This window comes from Bombyx mandarina, chromosome 01 (genome assembly GCF_030267445.1).
Source record: "Bombyx mandarina strain Sakado chromosome 01, ASM3026744v2".
Lineage (NCBI taxonomy): Eukaryota > Metazoa > Arthropoda > Insecta > Lepidoptera > Bombycidae > Bombyx > Bombyx mandarina.
The window spans coordinates 13,995,129-14,020,152 of NC_143208.1; the positions used below are offsets into that span (position 1 = coordinate 13,995,129).

The following is a 25,024-nucleotide window of genomic DNA, read 5'->3' on the forward strand; positions in this document are numbered from 1 at the left end:
CCCGTACCTCGATAAGAAGTAATATCTAACAGTCTTTTTAGAAACAGCGTCAATACATCAAGGGTTAATCTCGCGAAAACTCACTTATGGGGTGGTATGCTTTTTACACGCGTGACGCATGACTGCAATATCGTGAAATGTAGAAAAAACATTCCAAACTATGATTGAAAACTACAAGCACTTGTAATTAGAGCTAGTTGTTGCAGCAGGCAGGATAAGTTTGTAACAGCAGAGTAGCTTCTATACCGCTAAATATTTGAACTAAGGCAGGATGTATAAATGTGGGATGGGCGGGAAGAAAGAAAGACATACTTCTTTTTTATTTATTTAAACATCAACACCAAAAATTACAAGTACGGTATACCTAATATACAGAGAACACCAAGGTTTTCTACGCTACGTTATCATAAAGTTTAAACAAAAATACCTGTAATCAGATCTAAAATTACACAAAATCTACAATTGTGACGTTTTAAATGATTAGTGATAATTTCACTAATAGACATCAATTTGCGATATATTTTATCATTCATAATAAAATTGGAAGTACCAAAGAATTTTGTCATTCTTTGAAAATATTAAAGTTACACAAGTTAATTACTCAGTCTTAAATAAATTAAAAGGTCTCCTCAGTTTGAATTAAAGTTTGAGCAGTCTCATGCGACGTGCTTTTTATTTTGGTACATTTTTACAGACCACTGAACCCGTCGCCTTGTTAGGGCGTTTTGGCCTTTATTAGTGCTAATTCCGCCTCAAAAACAAAAAAATATATAAAAAATTACTAAAGTTTCGTCGTTATACAAACGATAAATTACAAAAAATATGTACTTTTTAATACATATGTATCACAATTTACATATTTCATTTATCAGTCACAACAATCCACTTTGCTACCAATAATGATATTTTCCTAAAAGGTTATATATAATTATAAACATGAATATCGAGTATTATTATGATAATTAAAGAGTTATAATAGACATTTAATATCAAAGAGAGAGTTAAATTGGGAGCTGTCAGATAAAATCACCATTACCAATAATATCAACAAAAACAATTGAAATACAGAACCCACCTTTACAAGCTATGTGTAAACTTAAAGTACTTTTACGTTCATTTATTTTTAATTATTACCAGCCAACGACTCATAATGGTTAATTAATTATAAAAATAAAGGCAACAAATACTTATATTTAAAGATGATTAAGGTATATATTATTATTATTAATGGAATTTTACTTTCAATTAAACTACCAGCAAAATACTTTATAATATTGTTTGATTAGAAATAGTAGAACTACGTATGATATTAATACGATACTTTTATTATTAAGGCCTTGTGCACCTAAGACATTTCATTAATAATCTTCATTTTAAGACAACTCTTCTAATACATTACACCTAAAGCGTTACCATATTATTACTTGATTCACATTAATGAACTCTAATCTGTGATAATTAGGTAGATAATATAAAGTCGAAATTTCATAGCATCTTTGGCAATTGGAGTAATTTCGGACCCCGCAACAATCTCTCAATCAAACAGTCCCAAACATTTTGATGGTAGCTCCCAAGTGTCCACATATCGAGAGTCCTTTTTCACATGACAGCAGTGGCCGAAGGTGACGCCATATTTACTTGACTATAGTCTGCCGCGGACTCATTTTAGACCTGGTCTCTGTTGAATGAACAATCCATGCTCACTTTTAAGGTAACAAAATGCGTATTCACAAACCTATCATACTGCTCTACTTCGGGATCACTGAAATAAATAAATAAATAAATGTTTTAGTGGGTAAATAGTAATCCATAGACACCAGAGACCTGAACTAATCTAGGTCGGAAATAAATTTAGCCTCAACCTTGAAATCAATTATTTGAAATAATCACATATATTTTTATGTAGTCCTGTTGGTTTCAATTAAAATTGAAAGTTGTATGCGTTGATTCCGACCTATCGTCTCTGTTGTCGAGAATTACATACTTATCCTTTAAAGGTCATATTGACAGCTATTAAACAACATTACAGTAACGTCAGAATGTCTAAGTCACAATCGCCAAGCAAATCTATTTACAGTTTTTTTTTTTGAACACACACAATTTAATCTACACTACTAAATCCGCATTGTAAATTACATCAATTGCATTAGGGAGACTACGTTATTTAAGCTACTGGATATCCTAGCTTGGGGATTGCAAAATAGTTATCCGCTTACCGATAATTCATTAAAACAACTCACATCTCTTTCGACCAGTGCATGAAAAGTACTTTATGAGTCATGTAGATAGTAGCAAAAAGTCCCATTCCAACTATGAAAGACATAACAAGAATCGCCACGAACTGAAAACAAAATAAAAAATAGTTAATATTTTTAAATATTAAAATAACTTTTTTTCATAAAAAAATACATATTACATACTATCTAATACTATGTGATATAACAGAAACAACATTTCTGATGTTTTTTTTTGAATCAAGGTGTGAAATTACGAAAAATAACAAAAACCAATGAAAGAGTTTCTCCGGCCAAGTTGCATTATACCGCAGAGGTCTCCCTTCAAGGCTCGTTTGAAACTGGGCAAATCATAATATTCAAGACAATCTGTGAAGGGGAGGATGAGTGACTTAGTGAGGATGAACTCTGCTTCAGTAGTTGGTGCGATGGTAAAAGATGATGACGTTTCCAACCCAACGATTCTTTTTAGCTTTTTAAATAGAAGAAACTACCTTCAACACAATGTGAACCAAAGTTTAACGCGGATCCAACAGTTTCACTAACTTTTTGATTCAAATAGCACATCATTTAGTTGCCCATTTGATACTCACCTGAGATTGCCTGCATTCATAGTCCCATTTAACGGAAATCAGATTGTCATAGATGGTCTTGAAGCGTTCAAATGGACACTTCGCACCGCAGCAAGGTATATTTAAAACGCTGGGTTCTATAATTTCAGTCGAGTTCCGGTACAAGATTCTAATGTAATAATCCTGAGTGTAATCATCTGTGAATGAAAACAGCGTTAGGACGCCAATCATCGCATCGTTTGCGTACTGGTTATTAATATCATGTCTTTTTTTTTATTGCCTTTTTATGCAGACGAGCATACCACCTGATGGTAAGTGGTTACCGTCGCTCATGGACGTCAGCAAAGCCAGGGGCAGAGCCAAGCCGCTGCCTACCATTAAAGTCTAGAGGTGGGTGGGATATGTGAGCTTCGGTAAACCAAATAAGACCATCCAATCACATTGTACTAACCATGTATTAATTCTATCAAGATCGTAGAGGTGAAAGCGGGACATTTTCCGTCGTACATATCCAACGAGTTGAGAATGTTTCCGATTGTCAAGTCATGGGCGCTATAGATTAACAGTTTTTTGTGCTTTTTACTTTTTCCAGTAGTCTTATTCGATATGACCTCTTGTATTGATGTTACAATGATTTTCATCAAAGGCCCAACTTTAAGACGGGCCAATAGCGGTGTCGCCGTTTCCGTCTTGAAGCTGTAAATGTTAAATGGAATAATCAATAGTTATCGAAAAATTAAAAAACGTCTTAATCTAATAATGGCGAGGTAGGGTGAAAAAATATTAGGTACTTTTTCGTCACATTCGCATGAATGATATGAATAAATTTATTTATTCAAACAAATTCGAAAAAAATGATGCGATTACCATATTTAACGTTTTGGGTGGTTTTCATGTGATGATAATGATGATGTTATCTTGATTAAAAATGCTATAAAATAAAATTATTTTTGGAAAGACAAATTAAAAACAGTTTAATATCCATTGGGGCGTTATTCAATTACAGCTCTTTAGTATATGAGACAAGAAGTTTTGTTCTGTTGGAGATAGCTAAAACGATAAAACCTAAAGTATAAAATCGAATCGCAAAAGATGTTATGTTTTACGTCGTTGTCAAAGGATTTGCAATACAGATTGCCTTTAAACGTTCATTTCAAAATGATCATAACCAATAATATTGTTTACATAAATTATTCACGAACACAAAAAAAAAGATTAAGCGTATCTAAAAATTACCTGTATCCAGCCGGTTCCCTCATTTTTTCAGGGTAGACAGAGCGAGTCCATTGCGGTAAGGTGAAATTATTCAATTCTTCAATGTACAAAGTGGTGTAGATATCCAAAATATCGGCAAAGCTCTTAATTTTGGTGCCAGTGTTCGAAGATAAGTAACTAAAAAATACGTTATACAGATAGCATTAATTTCAACATCAAAATGATTGAACAACAATTTAATTTGTGTGTGTTTTGTGGATTAATAATAAATTGCTATGTTTTTTATGTTATTTTCATTCTGACTTTTTTGACCTTCGATAAGCCGCTAATTTACGTTTTCTCTTTTTATTTACAAGGTTGGCCGGGACATAATGTTTTTTTGCGTCAGTTCAACGTAATGGGCAGCCTACTATGTTTATTTTGGTCACTAAACTTGACGCCCAAAATCTTACGCAGCAGCGTTATCCTATGAGACCTCGTGTAGCTACTCTTCAACAAAATGACCTTAGCTAGCAATGAAATATTTCGATTATAAATTCTTAGCAAATTAGTTTGGTTTTGATTTTACTTTAGGGTGGCAGTTTATTGGTGTTTCGTCTTAAAGAGTAAAGAAGTAAGGAGTGAATGTGTATTTTTGTTTGTGCTAAAAAAATATACACCTGAAAAGAAGGAGCAATGCGTTATTTAAAATGAAAACAGTTATCTCACTATATTACCAATAACAAATACAAATTATTGATATTATAGATAGGCGGGCGTTTTTTTTAATTTATCAGTGCAAATGTTCCAAACATATTGTCGTTTTATCACAAAGAAACAGTGTTCACCTTGATAGGTGTGGAGAATCAAACGTTGACCGTGTGCGTTTATTTTATTACAAATATGATAGCTGTTGTCGCAAGGCTATTTACGTATTTGGGTAAGCCTACCGATTAATAAATATCAGAGATCAACGACCTTCATCGCACAGTGAGACATATAACAGAATTATGTCCACAAAAGGGAGTTCCGGCATATCTTAAGCTAAAATATTAATTTAAATTTACTTTGCTCTCATTTTACAAGGTACAAAAAACAGCGATACCAATTACCGTGCCATTTATCTAGTTAAGAATCATGTTAAGATAGGCATGCGCGGAGCTGACGCAGAAATCGATATGAGACAAAGATTGCTCTAGTTAGCCATGTTGAGTAGCTAGCACGCGAGCTGAAACGGGGATTTTAAGTAAAATAAAGTTTGTTTTATACTAAAAGGACCCAAGCCAGATTATTCTTTTCTATGTGTTGGAAAAACACCACACAATGACAATTATACCCAGAACTCTAACATTTCTAAATAAGAAACAAATTCTGACCAGGCCCTGATATGTGTATATAATAATCAAAGTCACTGGCCACAAGACTAACGAGACGATTTTTTTACGAATTACAGAAATAATGATCAGATTTATTCATTTAGAATGCTCCTTTTTAGAGGAACCACACTTTTCTTTATTCTCTTATTTCGCATTCCTGTTAGCAGAGAACATAACATACCATGGTTTCATAAAAAAAACCCATCACTACCCTGTATTCATGTGTATCAGGCACAGAAGTTGAAGAAGAATCAATGACGGTTTTGGTCATATTTAATGGTCCTAAGCTGTTCTTTTCCTGGTGTGCATACCAGAACCTACTAGATAATAAGTACACCACGAAATATTAAATATCTTTACAACAAACAGTTGACCACATGATGTAGTTGTTAAAGTAATCAACATATACTTAAAAGAATATGAAATTTCTGATAAACTGAGAATCACCATAAATAATCCTGTCATACTATGATGGGAAGCATAAAAATTAACCTCATCTTCAATTTGTTTGTCAGCTTGTCAGTCATGTTGGCACTCATGGTCTCTGACATCTCTATCAAATACTCAATAAAATTGCGTAGTTTATGCCAAAAGCAAAAATAACACAAGTCTTTAGATCAGACATGTTGGAGACATCTAAATGTAACTGCTTAAAGCTTTTCCAAAATCTCCAACTCCTATAGGTCTATAGAGACTTAAGCATAAACAGATTTTTTAGAAGGGTAGAAATAAAAAAACAGTATGTTAACAAGAAAATCATAGAATAGAATTCTTTGCAATTTTAGTGACATTCTGAGAAAATAAATTCAGAGGTTCTTGAGAACATATCCCAGAGTTATCAGTTGGTTAATCCATGACAAAAAAATTACCATATGAAACATTATATAAAGCTTTGTCAAAGTATGTAAGCACAAGTACATATTTAATTTAAATAAGCATTTATACTGTAAAGAAATAAATAAAACCCTTGTTAATGCAAAAGATTTCATTTTATATACAACTTGCGACCCGCCCCCCCTCGCTTCGAAACATTAAATTTTATTATTGATAGGCTAAGCCCGTCATTTTGCGCGTGGTACGATAATAACTGCGGGTGACGCCACGGGGCAAAGCTAGTCTAAAAAAAGTACTAAGCCTAAGTTACTTCTTATATCATCAGCTACCTATCAGTGAAAGTCTCATCAAAATCGGTCCCGCCGTTCCAGAGATTAACCGGAACAGACTCTGTCAAAATTGTAAAAAATGCTATTTTGGTGTGTGTACCATATAAATATTCGTATGCATGTAGTAAAAAGCGGTTATTACAATAATACAAACAGACACTCTAATTTTATTTATATGTATAGATTACTCTGAAATGCCATTCTTCATGCTCGGAAAAACTGTCTTTGTGAAGACCATGTGACACTGGAGCAGATTTCATCTAGTACCTGCGACCACTGTGTACAGTGCTTTTCCAGTGCTTTTATTGCCACATACCTACCTGCTATGGAACTTCCATCTATAGTATTTTCTAAGCTCTATGACATATCTTTCCTTAAATGCTACTACAATACAATATTTCAGCAGAAAGCCATGCAGAAGTATAATTGTGCTTGGCACTGTAATTGATGAAATTATATACATACTGCATTAGTTCATCATATTTATGGAGTTTATTCAGGTATTCCACTGAATGAGTGTATTTCAGATGCTCCTTGTCATAGGCTGGACAGGACTTTTTCATTGCAAGAATGTTGTCATCATGTTCAGGAACTGTATGTACAGGTATTGGCTGCCACATCAAATCTGGATTCCACACACTAGTTCCATTTGGAGGATACATTCCTGTGCATTGAGAGGAATTGTCTATCAAGATGTCAAATTAAGTGGAATAAGGAAATTAGTCTATGTAATTTTTTTTAAAGACAATTGATATGGCAATAGCAATTGTTTTGCTATTATTTTCGCAGCATAATAAAGTATACTTTCTGAATAGTTGACGCGAAAATATAATAAAAATTTACTACTTAATCAAAGATATTTACCAGCTAAATTGGCCTGAGCAGACATAAGAGTGCGATCAACATCCGTGGATCTTACATATATCTCTTGTGGATTGTACTGCTTTGAAATTAAGTGCTGTAAGTTAAAAAACAATACATAATACTTGATATGTCAAAGAATACAATTCTATATGTAAAGTTTAGTGTTTAATTTTGGAATACCTGTTCATAAATAAAATCTGTAATATTGAAAATTTCGCAATCCTCCATTTTGTTTGTGGTGTGGGTAGGTATGTTAGGTGCATTGTTATAAAACTCTTTACTTACCGAATATCGCTTCCGAAACCATTGTCCCAGCTGGTAGTGCCGCTTCTTGCCAATATTGGTAAGTTGTCCAAAGTTCACGGGCCACAGGGATTCATTCTTCCAAGGGTCTGTTGGGTAGGGGTTCACTGGGGTTCTATCGCCATGGCGGTAAATTACCGCAGCAAATTCTATAGTTTCGTCACATAAGGAAGTCGTAGCGAACAATGCCAAAAGCATTAATTTTATCATTGTTAGGAAGAAGTTAAGCTCTGCAAATGCACCGCCACAATCTGAGCTTTATATCGATCGATCACAAAGTTACCACACCACGAAGTGAAGTGAAGATTGCAAGCTGCAAATAGTGAGGTGATATAGATAGATAATAGGAGACTGAAAGTGTATCTACCTAGGCACCTAGGTATATATAAAACACTACATTTCAATAATTTAACAGCAGGCACCTACCTGTACACTGCGACGTTTTGACATAGGTATCCGTGTCAGTGTATAATCTATGCGTGTCAACCATAGACCCCTACTTCAGTGGTGTCAACCAGTAAATAAATAGGTACGTCACTACAGTCCGTGCAGTAGACAGTCTAGAGTTGTGACTGAGACACTGTCATACCATAGATAATAAACTTGTGAGACACAACGTCGCTATGTATGCCACCTTTTTTCTTTGATAAGCTTTGACGTGCATAATCTTAACGTTTAATGTGCTCTGTTAATTTTTAAGCGTCTGTACGAAATGGTATTTTACCTAGATATAATTTATGTAATCAGCACCTCGAGAAATCACGAAACTCTGCTACTCAAGTAATTTAAAAGTAAAATTAAAGCCGCCATCTATTATTTCGATACGTTTTTCGTAATCAGAGGTTCGAAATATTACGAAAATGGTATCCACGTGACTTTATAAGCTTAAGTTAAACTATCCGCGTCTTGATCAAACCTTGTAGGTAGTAAAAAAGAGCGCGACCGCTTTTATTTCTAGCTATCTTATTACTGAGAAGATTACAGAATTCCAATGTACTATGTAGGATCATAAATTTTATCTTTGATAGTGTAGCTCAAAGCTATCCTCTGAGTCCCTGCGAGATTGAATCAGAAATGAAGAAATTTTCATACTTAAGAACCAAGGTAACTTCCAAAGCTATAGAGGTTCTAGTGGCAGTAGTAGGACGTTGCTCGGCTGTCCAGGCTCGATCAGTGCAGTGAACCATAAGGCTTGTCCATCTCCAGCAGTGGATGTCTGTAGGCTGATGATGATGATGAGTCATGTGCAAGCAGCAGTTATTTTTACGTTAGCAAAATGTAAATTGTATTCATGTTGAATTTGTTATTATCAAGATAGCGCAACACCTATTAGTCGATAATGAATAGAGGCTATTTGTAATCGAGATCGAATCAGATCAATCTGACGAAAAAACGTAAATAATATTAATTAGTAATTACATAATACCTTGGTCTTTCGTAAATAGTTTAACAAAACACACTAATGTGTTTGTACATTAAAAATAAAAAATAGTAACATATGCCTTTATTGGTCTTATGATCAAAAAGAGTCGATAAGACTTATCAGTGCAAGACAGTACCTCAAATGCTCTGTTCTGCTATATTTTTTATGTGAAGCACCTGAAGCAATATTTATCTCTATGATAGAAATTACGCTATTTCAATATACTATAAGTTATCCATGGTAAAAATCCGTCGAACATTCAAACAAACGTTCACATTCTAAAATATGGAGAATATATATAGGAAGCACCGTCTTATTTAAGGGACAAGTTGAAAAATTGTCCACCTATAGTTTACAGGCTTTATATAGCAAGTTATTGTTGGAAGATTAATTGAAATAGTGCTAGTGTAGGAACTGGAAATGTTAAGAGTATAAAAAAGTGAAGTGTGCTGCGTTGATGTGAAATATGGTAGTTAAAATCTTTTCATTTGCTACCATGGCTATGCTACTATGAAATCATCGTGGCCCATAGGCTACGACCTCCGGTCAAAGCAATGAAATCAGACAAAATGGCATCACCTTAATTGGCTCCCTTCCAGGGGACACTTTTTAAATACACTGAGATTGTGCGCCTTATTTCTGCCGAAATTTGCCTTCCACATCTAAAATATAATTACAAAGGTTTTTAGTATATGGTCAAGTATTATTTCCATTAGCAGCAAATGGATAAAAGAAAACAAAAAATATATGCACCATAGTAGCAATTACTGTTGGCTTAAAGGTCACGTTACCAGGCCCTTAATATTAATCTTCAATCTTCAAGAAAGAAAAGTAAATGTTGTACAATGTACATTAATTAACTGTCAAAGGTAGATCGAAGTGTTTCGAGTGAGTGATTCTCACAAATTAATCGACGTTTTCCTAAAACTATAGCGCATCTAAATAAGTTAAATCACCACAATATAATTACAATGGTTTGTTGGGAAAAGTGAAATTATCGGATATTACTGAGTGTATGATTTTGATGTGTTTACGGTGTGTGGTTCATTTATTTGGTCACGTCTTCTTTTCGCTTCGCATAGATGCGGCTGCTCCCACGTATTCTTGGACAATATAAAATTCAAGTGTAAGAATCCTAAATAAATATAGTTTTTGCAATTTTAAGTTTCGTATAAAACTTTGCTATTATAAACAATAGGCATGTGCGCGCGTTTACGATTTGTTTGGAAGATGAAGTTTCAATTTTTTGGCTTATAACTTTGTGTAAACTGTTAAAAATTGTGCCAATAAATAAATTGATATTTCCTTCTAATGCTCTCCAAAATTTTTTGACTATTGTTTTTTAATTAATTATTCAATGGCATTATGGTTTTGTTTAGTTATTAATTTAATGTTAAGTGTACAATAAATAACAAATTTTACTCGCTTACTGCATATAATCATTGAATACAGTTAGTTATAGTTATTGATTATTTGCGCAAGTTGTAAGTGTAATATCAATATCTTATATTTATGTTAGGAATCAGCTTAAGGAAAGTGGTATAAAATTATATGATAGAAAGCAAGAATGAAAATAAAAAACCAGAGTTTGAAAAATACTATATAATTGAGCTTCTTTAGTTTATTTTAATTGCAATTTATTAAACATTAACTACACACTAGATGAAACATTTAGTAGTTTTTGAAGTATGTTATTATACAATACTAAATAATAAATTGATTCAAGTGTTTGAGAAAAATGTCCATTGCACATTCAGTTATGCTTTAAGAGTTAAAGTTACAAACTAGGATTCATAGGCATGAACATAAAACACAAAATTAATAAATTAGAAGAAAGAAGAAAATTGTAAATGTAGAAGATGGAGAACTTCAAAAAAATTGTCCCAAAAAATAGATATTTAGTTGGCAAACAAGATACATTGGTACTTAACTGATTTGTTTTTCCCTTTTTATGGATATGTATTTACAAAATGGTAGTTTATTAATGCTGTGACTACTTCATAACAGCAGCATGTATGCAGGTTCAGAATATTGCTCCATATTTTCAGAAATTTATTTTTTTATATACAAAAGTATTATCATAGTGTTTTACAAAGTATTATATAGTGTTATACATATATACTTTTTATCTGATTTGCTTTTTCATCTTAACCATAAACTGGTTGTATCAATTATTTCAAATCATGAAACAACATGAAGTACCTTAAATGCAAGGCTATTATGGACCTTGTCCTTACTCTTAAATATCAAACGTTTTGAAAGAGTGTTGAATAGTGTTGATTGCATAGTTATCTGTTGACTCACTACATCCCTTTATCTAGTGAAGAGTAATACTTCAATAACATATCATCAGAGGCTGTTGAAATCCGAGATATTTAGATGTTATTTTCCAACAAAACAATTGGATTTTTGGATGAAAATTTATTCTGATTTAGCAACCTTTATTGTCAATATGTATGTACTTTCAGGATCCTCTTGGATTCTGCTTGTAACAGTATTGTAAGTTTTATATTGATTTGTTCTAAAAATACACCATGTTTAACATTTTTCAGGCATCTGTATATTTTATATAATTCCCCAGTTTTAAAAAAAAGGTATATTTGCATGCATTGTGGAGCTGTGTTTTGATTATTTTTTTTACATGTAATTTATGTTTTTGTATAGGAATATTCAATTTTAGTGTCCATCGTATAATATGTATTTCATGCTAGGAGAATCTTTCAAAAACACAATAGAAGGAGGCTAGCCAACGAGTGCAAATCTTTAATGAGTATCTCATACTCATTAAAGATTGCTAAGTAAGTTATGCTTATTTAAGCTATGATTACAATTAAATATCCATCTCTCTGAATTCATATGTAATAAGGGTTTTTCTAGGTATCAAAGTTTTAGCGAAGCTACAAAATTTTGATAATGCATGACATCCATTCTAGTAAAGGATTTCGTTCATCTGTTAGCCAGTATCAAGTAAAAGTCGCTTTCTTTGTCCCTATATCCCTATGTATGCTTAAATCTTTAAAACTACGCAACGGATATTGATGCGGTTTTTTTAATAGATAGAGTGATTGAAGGGGAAGGATTATATGTATAATAACATCCATTAAATAGTGGAGAAATCAATAATAAATTACAGTTTCCGAAGCGAAGTGAGGGCGGGTCGCTAGTAGGTTATAAATATAATTAATAAAGATAAATCTAATAAACCCAAAGTAGACTAGTTTCCAAAAACTACTTATTATAACAAATCAAATGAGTCCAAACTGCAAAGGTTTAGTTACTGAAGAATGAGCTATAAGATCACACATTAAAATATAATCCACTGATTAACCCTAAAAATCATTTTCCCATACAAAATGTTCATGGGTTTCATGACTGTCCAATGTTTAATGTTAATCCCGGTGATACGGTAAATTCTACCCTCAAATTATAAAACGTATTTAAACAACAGTTTCAAATCGACAAGGTATATCAATATTCGGATAATGGCGTATTTAAGAATTCAATAATAAAAAAGTATTGAAATGTATTGGTTGTTAAATTGCGTGCCCTCAAAATTTTTTTTTCTGTAAACTGAGGAAAACATAGCAAGATACGATACGCTCGGATTGTGCTTTCTAAGTGGCAAAGTGATGTTTAGTTCAGCTAATCTGTAACACGGCATTCATTGATTGCTAGGCGGTAAGAAGTCCGACAGGTCAGCTAGTTAACAATATTTCAAATTCATTCAATTTATATCATTTAATATGGTTTTAAAATTGTTAAGTTAATGTCGAGTTGCCTCATGAATTTAGTTAAAAAAGAAGAGAGTGAAATTCAGTATCTAGATAAAATTATTACTATTTCAACTAATAAGACGTGTTAAAACAAAATATTTTCGCGACCTTCGAAATCACCATCGTTAAAATCCTTCGTAACAAATTGCAGATAGTATATGAACCGGTTTATTTGTCCATGAAAAACAGTCGTATGATTAGAGCTGTGAACATTTTACTTTCCTCATGTAATAGTTGAAAGTGTAAACAGTGGTCTCGTGATTCCTTATTGCATGTCTGAAAAGTTTATTACGTCAGTAAAACATATTTTCGTTGATTCAGTTTGGTCGTGACTAAATGTAGTTTATATCTATGATCGTGTGAATGAGCAAACAAATTACCCTTGCTCTTCTTAACAAGTTCTTAACAAATAATGCAAACCATAAAGTGGGTATTAACGCATTAGTTGATACATACTGGTAGTAAGGAAAGCCAGATAATGGAGTTTCATATCATCGTTCAGTTTTTTTTATAATGCAAACGTTTTGGTGCCAGGCTTGGTTATTCAAATTGTTCATGTTTATAAATAAGCAGCAGATTTTTTTTTATAATGATTTCTACGCCTTCCATTCCTTCCGACCTTCGAGGCCGTAAGACGTAGACCATTATGTAAATTACGTTTTATTTTTAAATTCGATAGGTACACTAAATTTACCGTTCGTTTGTTCGGTTGTAAGGAATGTTAAATGGTCATGCAGTCGGGACCTATTACGCCATGGTTCACCTAACAACTAGAAAACAACGTCCATTTAATGTTTCCTTAATTGTCTTGTTTCTTAAATACAACGTACAATTGTTTTTAAATACATCAATATAAGATGGAATTTTCCTTAAACATTCATTGCAACGTAAATAACCAACGCGAACCTCAACTGTATTGTAATGATTACCTAAAAGTGCGTCGCGATTACTTTGAGGAAATTGACAATGATTGAAAGTATAAAAATGTATAATCATTTTAAACACTTTAAATAGGCTATTCATACATTTGTATCATTTTGACCGTAAATTATATGTTCCGATGAATTGTAATATCTGAAATTCTTCCGGTTGGAAACTGTTATCTTAAAGTGATTGTGCCCTAAATAGGTCGCGATAAAGTACCATCATCACCGTAGTAAAGACTGTAGAATCGACGTAATGTAAAAAAATAATTGATTTCACTTTTAATATTAACAATTATCGTATTTTATCAACTGACCTTTCGTTACTATTGTTCAAAAATAACAATCTGATAACGAATTAAGATAATTTCTTGACGTAACGTAACGTAATTTTTCCACTATTCATTAAAGTGGCTGGCTGCGTTCGATATCATTCTATGTACTGAAAATGTAATTGTTTTTTTTAGCTTTTTCGTATCTCCTAACATTTCTCATTTATCTCATTCCACCGAAGTATTTATAAATCATTACCGATAAAGTACCATTTATGAATTTATAACAAGGAAGGAAGACTATCGTAATTGTAGTTACATCATGTGTCCTTGTGAATGTATTTAATTCTGCTATTTGACCCGATCGTGATGATGCTGTTCGTTTGTGCTTCTATTAATAAATTTTAAATTAACAGGGACCTTATTTTGATTGTGTGATATTCATACAAATGCAGTATTATAAGTTTTAATATAATTATTTATGTAATAGTGCTTAGAGTGTGAACATGTTGATTAGTGTAAGAAGCTCAATTATTTTTGAGTTTGATAGTTTGATGAATAACATATCAACTTTATAGTGTATGTTGTGTACATAATACTTTTTATTTAGCCTTTTTTATATTATAATAGCAAATGAACACTGAGATTCATGTGCAATAGTCAGTAAACCATGCCATTAAAACTGTCAACACATTGTTAACAGATTACCAAAAACGAGCACTAGTGCGAACCTCGTGCTATAAAAGTACATTAGACTTTACATATATTTAGATAAAAGATTTAAACTTTAAATTAGAACGATAAAAGAATGAGTATCATACCTATATAAAAAAATGACCTTCTAAATCTTTATAGGCATCACTTGATTGTTAATGTGACGATAGAAAGTTAATTGTTTTTAAATAATATTTATAGTGAAGCTTCATAGTTTTTTTTATCTTTATTATATACTAGCTGACCCGGCAAACATTGTTTTGCCATATATAAGATTTCTAGAGAATTTCTAGTGTAGAAAAAAAACCCAACTTATTGTAAGTTTTTAAGGATGTGGTAAATGAGTGAAAGAGGTATGTAGTGCTGTGAACGATGAGGGAATATATAATTAAAATAACAAAACCTCATTCAACCACATAATACTTCATTATAACAAAAAAAAAATGTCCAAATAAAAAAAAATATGTTAGGGGTGGACAACCCTAATCACTTAGGGGTATGAAAAATAAATAGTAGCCGATTCTCAGGCTTACTGAATATGCATAAAAAATTTCATGAGAATCGGTCAAGCGATTTCGGAGGAGTATGGGAACGAACATTGTGACACGAGAATTTTATATATTAGATTATTATTGGATGTTTTCCTTAAAATAAAACAGTTAATTTTGGCATATAATTTGATATTAATCCTTTCGATTATATAACAAAATTGTTCTACTGATGTCGCAATTGTTGTTTCATGACGAAGTAAAATATTATTTGTAATGGTTGGATGAAAGTAAAAAAAAATGGATTAGGAGGAAATCGCCGGATTTCATCCTACCCCCTACGTATCAACTGAGACGGGTCAGTCTGCCCCCAAATTAAAAAAAAAAACGAGTATAAGATTTCAGTCGAAACGCCATTCTATGTTCTTTACTATTTCATGAATACATGTAGTCTATGTAATATTTTTTAGCACCACGACGGAACCTAGATGCTGTTATGAAATAGGATTGTTCTATAACGGAAAATTGAGCTCTATTGTATTCTCAACTCGACAATTTCAATGGGCCATTTATATTGTATACGTCAACAATCACGTGACCTGATGATTTTAATGTGGTCTAGTTAATCCTATGAGTATTGCGCACCTTGTAATAAAGATGTACTGACATGTACTTTTAATTTATATTTCCTTAATGTCCAAGATTACGTGAGAGATTTAAAGAAATATATTTGCTGTAATTTTTAAAGTTAATCAAAATGTGATTGTCAGTATAAATTTTGATTTCAGATTCCAAATATTATGTTTATTGAAAACACTTTGCGATCAAGCCGTACTATGGCGTTTTTTAGATGATGAAAACCGCGGGAGGAACGACGACATCACCTAATTTTATACAAACTTATATACTATAATGTGACTGTGTGATACTTTTTTAAACGGACTTTAGTGCCTTACGAAACTTACCGCCTAAAAAGTACTTAATAAGTTTGGCTTAGTCAGGAAGGGCACATGTTGTTCAATGGATACCGATAGGAAAAAAGATTTAAAAGTTAAACATAAAAAAAATCGACGTAAAAATGAAAAGAAGGAAAAAATGGAAGCAACCAATACGGATTTAAAATTGGACAATATGTGTAATCAAACCAGCAGGCTGACTGACGGTAATGGTAGTGAGTCGGGGAGCTCTACCGACAGCGAGGACTTAGTCAATGCTATAAACTACAACACCATTACGTCATTAGCAGCGCTCAAGGATATCATACAGGGTGACAATAATGATACACCAGAGACTGATAGTTTCTTCCAACATTATTTTATGAACCATTGTAATAATCTTTCAAGTAGAAATATACCTCCAAACTCACCGTTCCCATATACTGAGCGTCGACGTTTATCTCAATGCCGCGAAGAAGACGAAGAAGACGACAAAAGGGAAAACGATCCGCCTGCACCTATTTTATTTTCTGAGATAGAATTGGGAAAGCCGCATCAGTCTATTTCAGATATTTTGGCCAAAGAACTTAGCTTAAGTGATGGCAGCGAAGTAAAGCGCAGTAACGCGGAGAAAGATAAGTCACCAGATGATTTGTATGACAACGAGGATGACCACGCGCGTTTAAACCGAACTATTATGGGAGCGAAACATAAGTTTCTAGTAACAACGACAGAGCCACCCCTGGCGTCCGTTGAAAGGGCACTACGCTCTCATATACACAATGCTCACACTGTACATTTCGGGACTAAGGGTGCTGAAGAACAGAGACCGAGTATGCGATCTATTTTTACAGGACAGAATCTCCATCGTGATAAAAATTATTTTGATAGTAGCTTGATAGAAATTCGAAGTACGGTCGACGAAATCCCCACGAGCTCCGAAGATATATGGGTTAAGAGAACTGAGGATAAGACGGTAAGCTTGCCTTTTCTGGTGATTTTTTTTTAAATACATTTTTTCATTTTGTACGTTGCCTCATAAGAATTGTTGTGATTAAGAATTGTCTGGTTTCTATTTATAGGATGCCGTGTTAATAAAACAAACAATAAAACAAGATACACCAGCTTCGATCACTAATAATGATACAGAAAAACAAAATGAAAAGCCTGAAACAAATGAAACGGAAATGCGTGATTCAAAGACGTCTGATAAGAGCACGGAGAGTGTGCGATCTCGGTCTGGTACTTGGAGTTTTCGTATGACGCCCAAAGAAAAAGATGCTTTGAATAAAATTCAATATCGTCGCGAGAAAGACTTGCGGCGTAGCAGTGATGAAAGGCGACAGAAACGTGGTGAGTAACAGTATATTCCAATATCCTAATAATATAATCTAGGATGCCACTAGCTTACTAGGATGGAGCGATGTTTGTTAGTCATTCACCAAAAAATTCTGGACGGACTTTGATAATACTTCAGAATGTTTGTTTGTCCTTTTTTCCGTTGAAACGAAGCAAGTATACTGAAAAAAACATCTCATACCCACGGGAAACTGCGGGAACACGGGAAGCTGCGGTTGGCAGCTAGTAAGCGTATATATCAGAATAGCACATTGGCTTTATACTGTAATATAGTACAAGCGGTGTGCGAGAGGTAACGCATATGTATGAAAAAAAAAAAATATTTCATAAAATAAGTCAGTCATAGCGGAGTGTGACCGGGTTTCAATAGTAATTTATATTTTGACTCGCATTGAAATTTTACGAGTACTCGTCGTTTGTTTGCGGTTTCCTAACCAAAGTATGCCCAAAACTGTGAAATATTATTGAAGCTCGAATTGTGTATTATGAACGGAGTACGATTAAGTGAAAAAAAATCCTATTTTGACGACTGAGAATATTAAAATTGGCTCTCTGACTATTCGCAGTTAGTAAATGTATATTTATTATCGTCGAAGTTGTAGATTGTCTTCAATGTTTGGCAGGAGTGTGGCTACGTTCTCAATTCGAACGCTAGACGCTACTGGCATTGTGCCAACCATCTTGTTCTAGGGTTCGAAAACTTCACAAGTTCTCAATTATATGTTTTGTTTATTATCGTCAATAAGACAATGCTTTTATTTTGATTGATATTTCAAAAGTGATATGCCCGTAAATTATGATAATTAACATCAATGTAAGCATATCATAAACGTAATGAGATTAAAATGCGTTTTCCTGTCATTATAATAATACAGATTACTTATTACTTCAATTAAAATAATTCGCCCATTAGCAGCCCAAGTACAAATGTCCTGGGTTGTATCTGCGGTTGCTTATTTTAAGAAATCTGTTCTAATTTTAATCGAACGTAATCTATTTTGGTTATAGACAGATATCTATCTACCCTTGATATCATAAAGTGTGTTATTTATGAAGTGGTTAACCGCTTAAAATAAAGACCTTGTTTTTTAAGCATTCTGCACGCGGGAATTTTCACAACTAAATACACACGTAATGTACTTTGATCTTTAATATTTATTTTTATATCTTTACAGCTTCAGTAAACACCGTGCTAGTCTTATAGAAATACTTTTGTAAACGGTTAATTTAGTTAGTAATTTAATTATAGCACTGTCTGTCATGATGTGAAATGAATATTTTCATAATGATGCAGTGCTCAAGTACTTTGTGACGTCACAATCTTAAAATGAAATTGCAAGTAAGACTGTACGTGAATTGCCAATACCATATACGTAACATTGTAGGTGAATATGAAATAATAGGGGTTAAAGTATGAAATTGCTGCTTGTACTGAAAAATTGAAATACGTTTTTTTTTATTCATTTAACATATTTATTTAATCAAAATATCTACCATTATTATCTATACATTGCTGCCATCTAATAGGAAGATCATTTATGCCTTTGCGATAGAGCTCTGGTGATCTAGATTCTACAAACTGTGTGAAAGCATTTTGTACTGCCTCCTGGGAATAAAACTTTTTAGGGTCGTTTTCAATAAAGCGGCCAAAAAAGTAACGATTTCATGAATTAAAACTTCTTCTAATTTTCCATTTGTTTTGTATTTAGGCATGTTCAGAATAAAAATGCTTCATCACAAAAGTCAATCACTCATTTATTGATAATATTATATAATATTCATTTAAATTTTTCATTTTACGCATTTGATAACGCGCCAACACGAATAACAATTATTATTTAAATAGGAACTTTTTTTTAAATCTTAAAAACCGTACTTCTTTTGTTTTTAATAATGTTCTAATATCCAGTTAGTTTACCTTTATTATTGTATTATATACTGATTAAATAAAATTGCCGAATTTCAGCACACATTACTGGAAAAATAGCAAACAAGCTAGAATTTGAATTTCGAACAAGTGATACGAATGAGTTTGGGGTAGTTTTTAATGTATAACTCATAATTTAACAGTGTTTACGAATATATAGTTATAGGACCACGTGTCTGTTGTCATGACAACAAATTTACTGTACTTATAATTGCGGTAACATTATTGTTATGAGAATTAAATCAAATAACTCTCTTTTGACGCCAAATTTGAAAACAACCCTTTATCACGTAGAAAATTGTCCAAATCACAAAAAAATAGTAGTCCGTTGGAGCAAGGTCTGGCGAATACGGAGGGTGACGAATGGTTTCTTATTGCAGTTCCTGTAGAGTTAAAACGGTTTCTTGTACTGTATGAGGTCTCGCGTTATCATGGAGGAATAATAGTGAAGATCGATTCAGTCGGGCCTGTTTCACTGCAAGTTTTGCTATTGGAGAAAGCTATAGTGAATATCACCTTGCTGAGACCACCAAACAGTTACCATTACCTTTTTATTGGTAAGCTTTGCTCTAGGACACTGCTGTGGCGTTTGAACAGGGGTCAGCCATTGCCTTTTACGCTTACGGTTATCGTAAAGAATCCACTTTTCATCACGTGTCACAATTCGATCCAATATTCCTTCATTTCTGTATCGATTCAACAAGGTAACACAAGTTTCAAGACCCGTTTCTTTCTGCAGATCAGTCAAATCATGAGGCACCCATTTTTCATATTTTATTTTATTTATTTGACGCAAATGAGTCAATATTTTTGGTAAGGTAACGTTAAACCATGCCGCTAATTCCTGGGTAGTTTGGCTCGGATCGGCTTTCACCATCTCTTTCAATTCATTTTCACATGTGTGGGCGGTCTTCCACGTGGTTCGTTCTGCAAATCAAATTTCCATCACAAAAGCGTTTAAAACACAATCACGGTGCGTTCATTAGCAGCCCCCTCTCCAAATGCAACATTGATATTGCGAGCTGTTTCTGCAGCGTTAGTTCCGCATCGGAACTCGTATTCTAATATCACTGGAATTTTCGAAGTATCCATCTTTCTTGTCTAAGCTGAATAAAAAAAACAACTGAAAGTCGATAATCGAATGTTTCTCATTTTTTAAAAGCAGAACCTTATAGGTACTATTTGAAAAGAGTTTTACTCAAAAATCTCAAACCATGAAGGTTCTATGTCAATTCGAAGTACCTATTACAATAAAACGGCAATTTCATACATATTTTAACCTCTATTATAAAAAAAAACATACGCATATTTTTGCCTCGTTGTTCCCAAATTTGAACTTGTATTTGTTTTGTTTTTCGGTGCCTAACATATCTCTAACTTCTTTTATTATATCTTATATTATTATATTATGCCTTAATATTTACCTAACATGGATGTGAATTTTAACGATCGTCGATGGCAAACTGCTATGTAGATCATGACACAGTTACGCAATCTTAATGCAGAATAATTGACGTCTCTATGAATCTAATATGCATTTGTACATGATACGCAATTCAAAATGTACAAAAAAAAACATATTACAGTAATTTTAGCATTATCTTCTTATAAAACATGGAATATAGGGAAGAAAATTTTTTTTAAAAATTTTTAATTTTTTTTATTGCTGATATGTGTGGACGAGCTCACAGCCCACCTGGTGTTAAGTGGTTACTGGAGCCCATAGACATCTACGACGTAAATGCGCCACCCACCTTGAGATATAAGTTCTAAGGTCTCAAGTATAGTTACAACGGCTGCCCCACCCTTCAAACCGAAACGCATTACTGCTTCACGGCCGAAATACGCAGGGTGGTGGTACCTACCCGCGCGGACTCACATGAGGTCCTACCACCAGTAAAAAACCAATATGTGTTTGTTTATTAAAAAAATGTTTAGTAAAATTCTTTTGAGTATAATCCTATAAAATGGACTCGACGTTTTCTGACATTTGAAGTATAAAATGCTACATATAAATTAGTATGCCTATTGTTTGCGTGATTTAAGTCTGTATCATATGTGAAAATTGTTAACGTGATACCTTTATTACGTATACACTACGTATAATTCATCAATATTCTGTAATTTATGCCACACATACAAGAAACAATACAATTGCTTACAAAGCAAGTCCTAAATTTTCTGGAATTCGATGCTAAACAAAAACGTAAAAGCAACCGATCAAGTGCGAGTTAAACTAGCGCTTTGATGGTTTATAGAGTGAGCGTTATAAGTTACAGAGTGTTATCATATCTATGTATAGAAATTAGCGATTACGATTGCGGTAGGCAGCGGCTTGGCTCTGCCCCCGGCATTGCTGAAGTCCATGGGCAACGGTATTCACTCACCATCAGGTGGGCCGTATGCTCGTCTGCCTACAAGGTCAATAAAAAAAAAAAATTACGATCCCGTGGTAGATTTAGCGGAGCATTGTTCTTACTGGGGTTAGTGTTTGCAAGTCCTCCCAAGCTGAGCCCCGTGAGCTCACCTACCAAACTGCGCGTAGCTGGAATAGCTCATTAAGCTCTCAGTGATAGGGAAAAAATAAGATATTTATTCGATTTTTTTCTTTTTCTTTTATTGCTTTAATGGGTAGACGAACGCACAGCCCACCTGGTGTTAAGGGGTTACTGGAGCCCATAGACATCTACGACCTAAATGCGCCACCCACCTTGAGATATCAGTTCTAAGGTCTCAGTATAGTTACAACGGCTGCCCCGCCCTTCAAACCGAAACGCATTACTGTTTGACGGCAGAAATAGGCAGGGTATCTACCCGCGCGGACTCACAAGAGGTCCTATCACTAGTAATTTTTTAATGATTGAATAACTAATAATGAATGTAAGATTGGCTAGTGTTTTGTTTAACAAAAAATTATTCGTAATTATAGTAGCATTTTTCAATTTGTGTAAATTATTTCGTTTTTACAATGCGAATTCATGAATCTTCGGCATGCCCACGTATAATAGGTCATATGATACTAAAATCGGTGAATGCGTTATAACTTTACGACTGTCAATAGATTTTAAAACAATACTATATGAATGTGGCGTTGTTTGTTCGTTCATGAGTATTAATAGATTCATGTGTATTTCCACAATGGACTTTGTATTTAAATTAAATAATTAAATAGTGAATGCTATCAATTTAAGATGACATTTTAGTATTAAAGTTGTTAATTACTGTCACACACTACTATTTTCGAACTCCGTAAGGTATCATCTATGTATGTAGAGATGTATACGCTTCTACTGTCATTTTTATTCTGTCTACTGTGATTGAGTAACAAACATCCAAACGTTCCGATTTATGATTTCTTATATTTCTATATAAATTAAAGTATATTGTAAATGAATTGGACCTTAAGCATGCAACGGTATTCAAGTTCATCGGCTCCAATAATCACTAATACACAGTTATTATGTCTTAATGTATTTAAAGGCCATAGCTACATTTATCCGCCACATGACCGTTTAATAACGCTAACGATGACATCGTCTGAAGAACGTTTTCTTGTTTCTAACACCAGCAAATTTATCAGAAAGTAAATCGAGATAACTATTTTAGAAAACATTGAGAACGAATGTGTAAAACACGACTAGAATAATATCTTTAACAAATGTAATTTTGTTCGTTTCCAGATAACCGGCTCGATGCTGCGATCACACGCAGCTCACAGTCAGTAGGCGAACGCAAACGCAGGGGTTCTAACGATGACGGACAACCCCACCCTATGTACCAACAAACGATACATGGTAATTCTCAATTAACTTATTGTTGTTCACCATTCAGATCCACTTGCATCAATCAAACGGCCTTAACACTACGTGCCAAATTAAAGAATGCTCTCTCGCGAACGTTGCGAAGTGTCGCTTACGTGCTGCAGATTTATTTTCGGTCTAATTTATTATTCATAAATAGAAAAAAAGAGTCTAAATTATTTTTTGCGAAGTAATGTAATAGTGTTGATATTCGATGTGTAGGTAGTTGATTTAGTTATGAAACGCGAAACAGATGTTACTGTGAAAGTAAAAGTAGCCGGTAAGGATAAAAGTTGTTTAGGTTTAGGTATTACATTGTTTAATAAGTTGTCATACTCTCTATCGGCGCCATTCGAGGTCAAAGGGTTAATTTATTTTGTCATCCTGTTTATATACCTATATCTGCCGTGTAGCGTTTTGGTTTTGAAGGGTGGGACAGTCGAAATACAGCAGTACTTTCTTGTCGAACACGACGATTATGCCGAAGAGTTCGACCAACGAACTAACCCATAGACACGGCTCACTTGAGTTTCTCGCCGAATCTTCTCAGTGGGACGCGATTCCGATTCGTTGGTAGGCTGCGAAGCCCTGCTCTTGCTATGGCTAGTGTTAGCAAATTCTCTCAGGTTGAGCCAGTGAGCTCACTTACCTGGCCGGGCGTAGCTGGAATAGCCTTTAGGCTACCAGCGAATAGGTAGAGGAAAAACAGCCATATTTAAGACTAGTGTCTCTAAATAGGTCATAGGATCCGCATAATATCTATAGGATCTAGTAAATATATAAGATAAGGTTTTTACGCGATAGAAACGATAATCGCAAACTATAAAGAATTCTGTGATTATTTTCTGAAAAATGTAGAAATAAATAAATATGCTGAAATATTTTGAGTAAAAAGATATGCGAACTGCGGGGATGTACAAGATACAGGCAAATGCGTAAAACTTTTTTATAAAGTCAGGCTCGGAACACTGACTGTGACACTCGTGACAGATGAGCAACTTGACAGTGACAGTGACGCTTAGATTATAATTAGCTATAAACTACACTATGTACATAGTACAGATAGAACACGGTATTTTCGTCACTGAATTAATTATTATATTCGGTTTGAATAGCTCCGGTGAGTTAAATGCAATCGAGACTTCCTGCTAGTGAGAGTGAAATCAGAGAACAGTAGGCTAGATTTAGATGTCAAATCATATTAGGGCTTCGGCAACCCCTTAACATCCGATGGCCCTTAAGATCCCGTAAATTAATGGATTTCTTTCTTTCTGTCCTTCAGGCACCTCCGGGGTCAGTCGTAGACCGGCATTGTTCGATATATTTAAATCGAAACCTAAAACCGGAGATGCGAAGAAACAATCATCGATCATGCAGCAAGTCAAAGCTGCCGTCCAGGTGTGTAAATTTAATTCTTGAGTTCTACGATGCATCTTCTTGATTGGAATTGGAGTATTTAATAGTTGACGGTCACATTTACTGGTGGTAGGATCTTTTGTGAGTCCACGCCGGAAGGTACCACCACCCTGCCTGTTTCTGCCGTGAAGCAGTAACGCGTTTCGGTTTGAAGTGTGGGGCAACCGTTGTAACTATACTGAGATCTTAGAACTTATATCTCAAGGTGGGTGGCGCATTTACGTTGTAGATGTCTATGGGCTCCAGTAACCACTTAACACCAGGTGCGCTGTGAGCTCGTCCATCCAT

At 33.9% G+C, this 25,024-nt stretch overlaps 2 protein-coding genes across 6 annotated transcripts in view; one reads left to right on the top strand and one right to left on the bottom strand.

The window, feature by feature from the left end:
* Positions 1-380: 380 nt before the first annotated feature.
* LOC114252527 (prostatic acid phosphatase) lies at positions 381-8,146 on the bottom strand. 4 transcript variants are annotated; one of them, XM_028187019.2, is made up of 8 exons: positions 7,689-8,146; positions 7,404-7,497; positions 7,005-7,203; positions 4,043-4,198; positions 3,258-3,502; positions 2,828-3,003; positions 2,241-2,341; positions 381-1,678 (listed from the first exon to the last, which is right to left on the bottom strand). In XM_028187019.2, exons 1-8 carry the CDS (start codon positions 7,914-7,916, stop codon positions 1,666-1,668), a joined length of 1,212 nt encoding a protein of 403 aa, XP_028042820.2. In that variant the 5' UTR covers positions 7,917-8,146; the 3' UTR covers positions 381-1,665. The 4 variants fall into 4 exon arrangements, with proteins under 4 accessions (XP_028042820.2, XP_028042819.2, XP_028042822.2 ...); XM_028187018.2 differs by having other exon boundaries at positions 381-1,762; XM_028187021.2 differs by having other exon boundaries at positions 2,217-2,341.
* A 1,826-nt stretch (positions 8,147-9,972) lies between these two features.
* The window catches only part of Snf4agamma (SNF4/AMP-activated protein kinase gamma subunit), a 90,722-nt gene continuing 75,670 nt past the window's right edge, over positions 9,973-25,024 (top strand). The window contains exons 1-5 of one of the 2 annotated variants that reach the window (XM_028187258.2): positions 9,973-10,255; positions 16,088-17,210; positions 17,317-17,587; positions 23,201-23,314; positions 24,603-24,718. In XM_028187258.2, coding sequence (XP_028043059.2) covers positions 16,320-17,210; positions 17,317-17,587; positions 23,201-23,314; positions 24,603-24,718 — 1,392 coding nt within the window. In that variant the 5' untranslated portion in view covers positions 9,973-10,255; positions 16,088-16,319. The remainder of the gene's footprint in view (positions 10,256-16,087; positions 17,211-17,316; positions 17,588-23,200; positions 23,315-24,602; positions 24,719-25,024) is intronic. The other variant, XM_028187257.2, reaches the window with a different exon arrangement.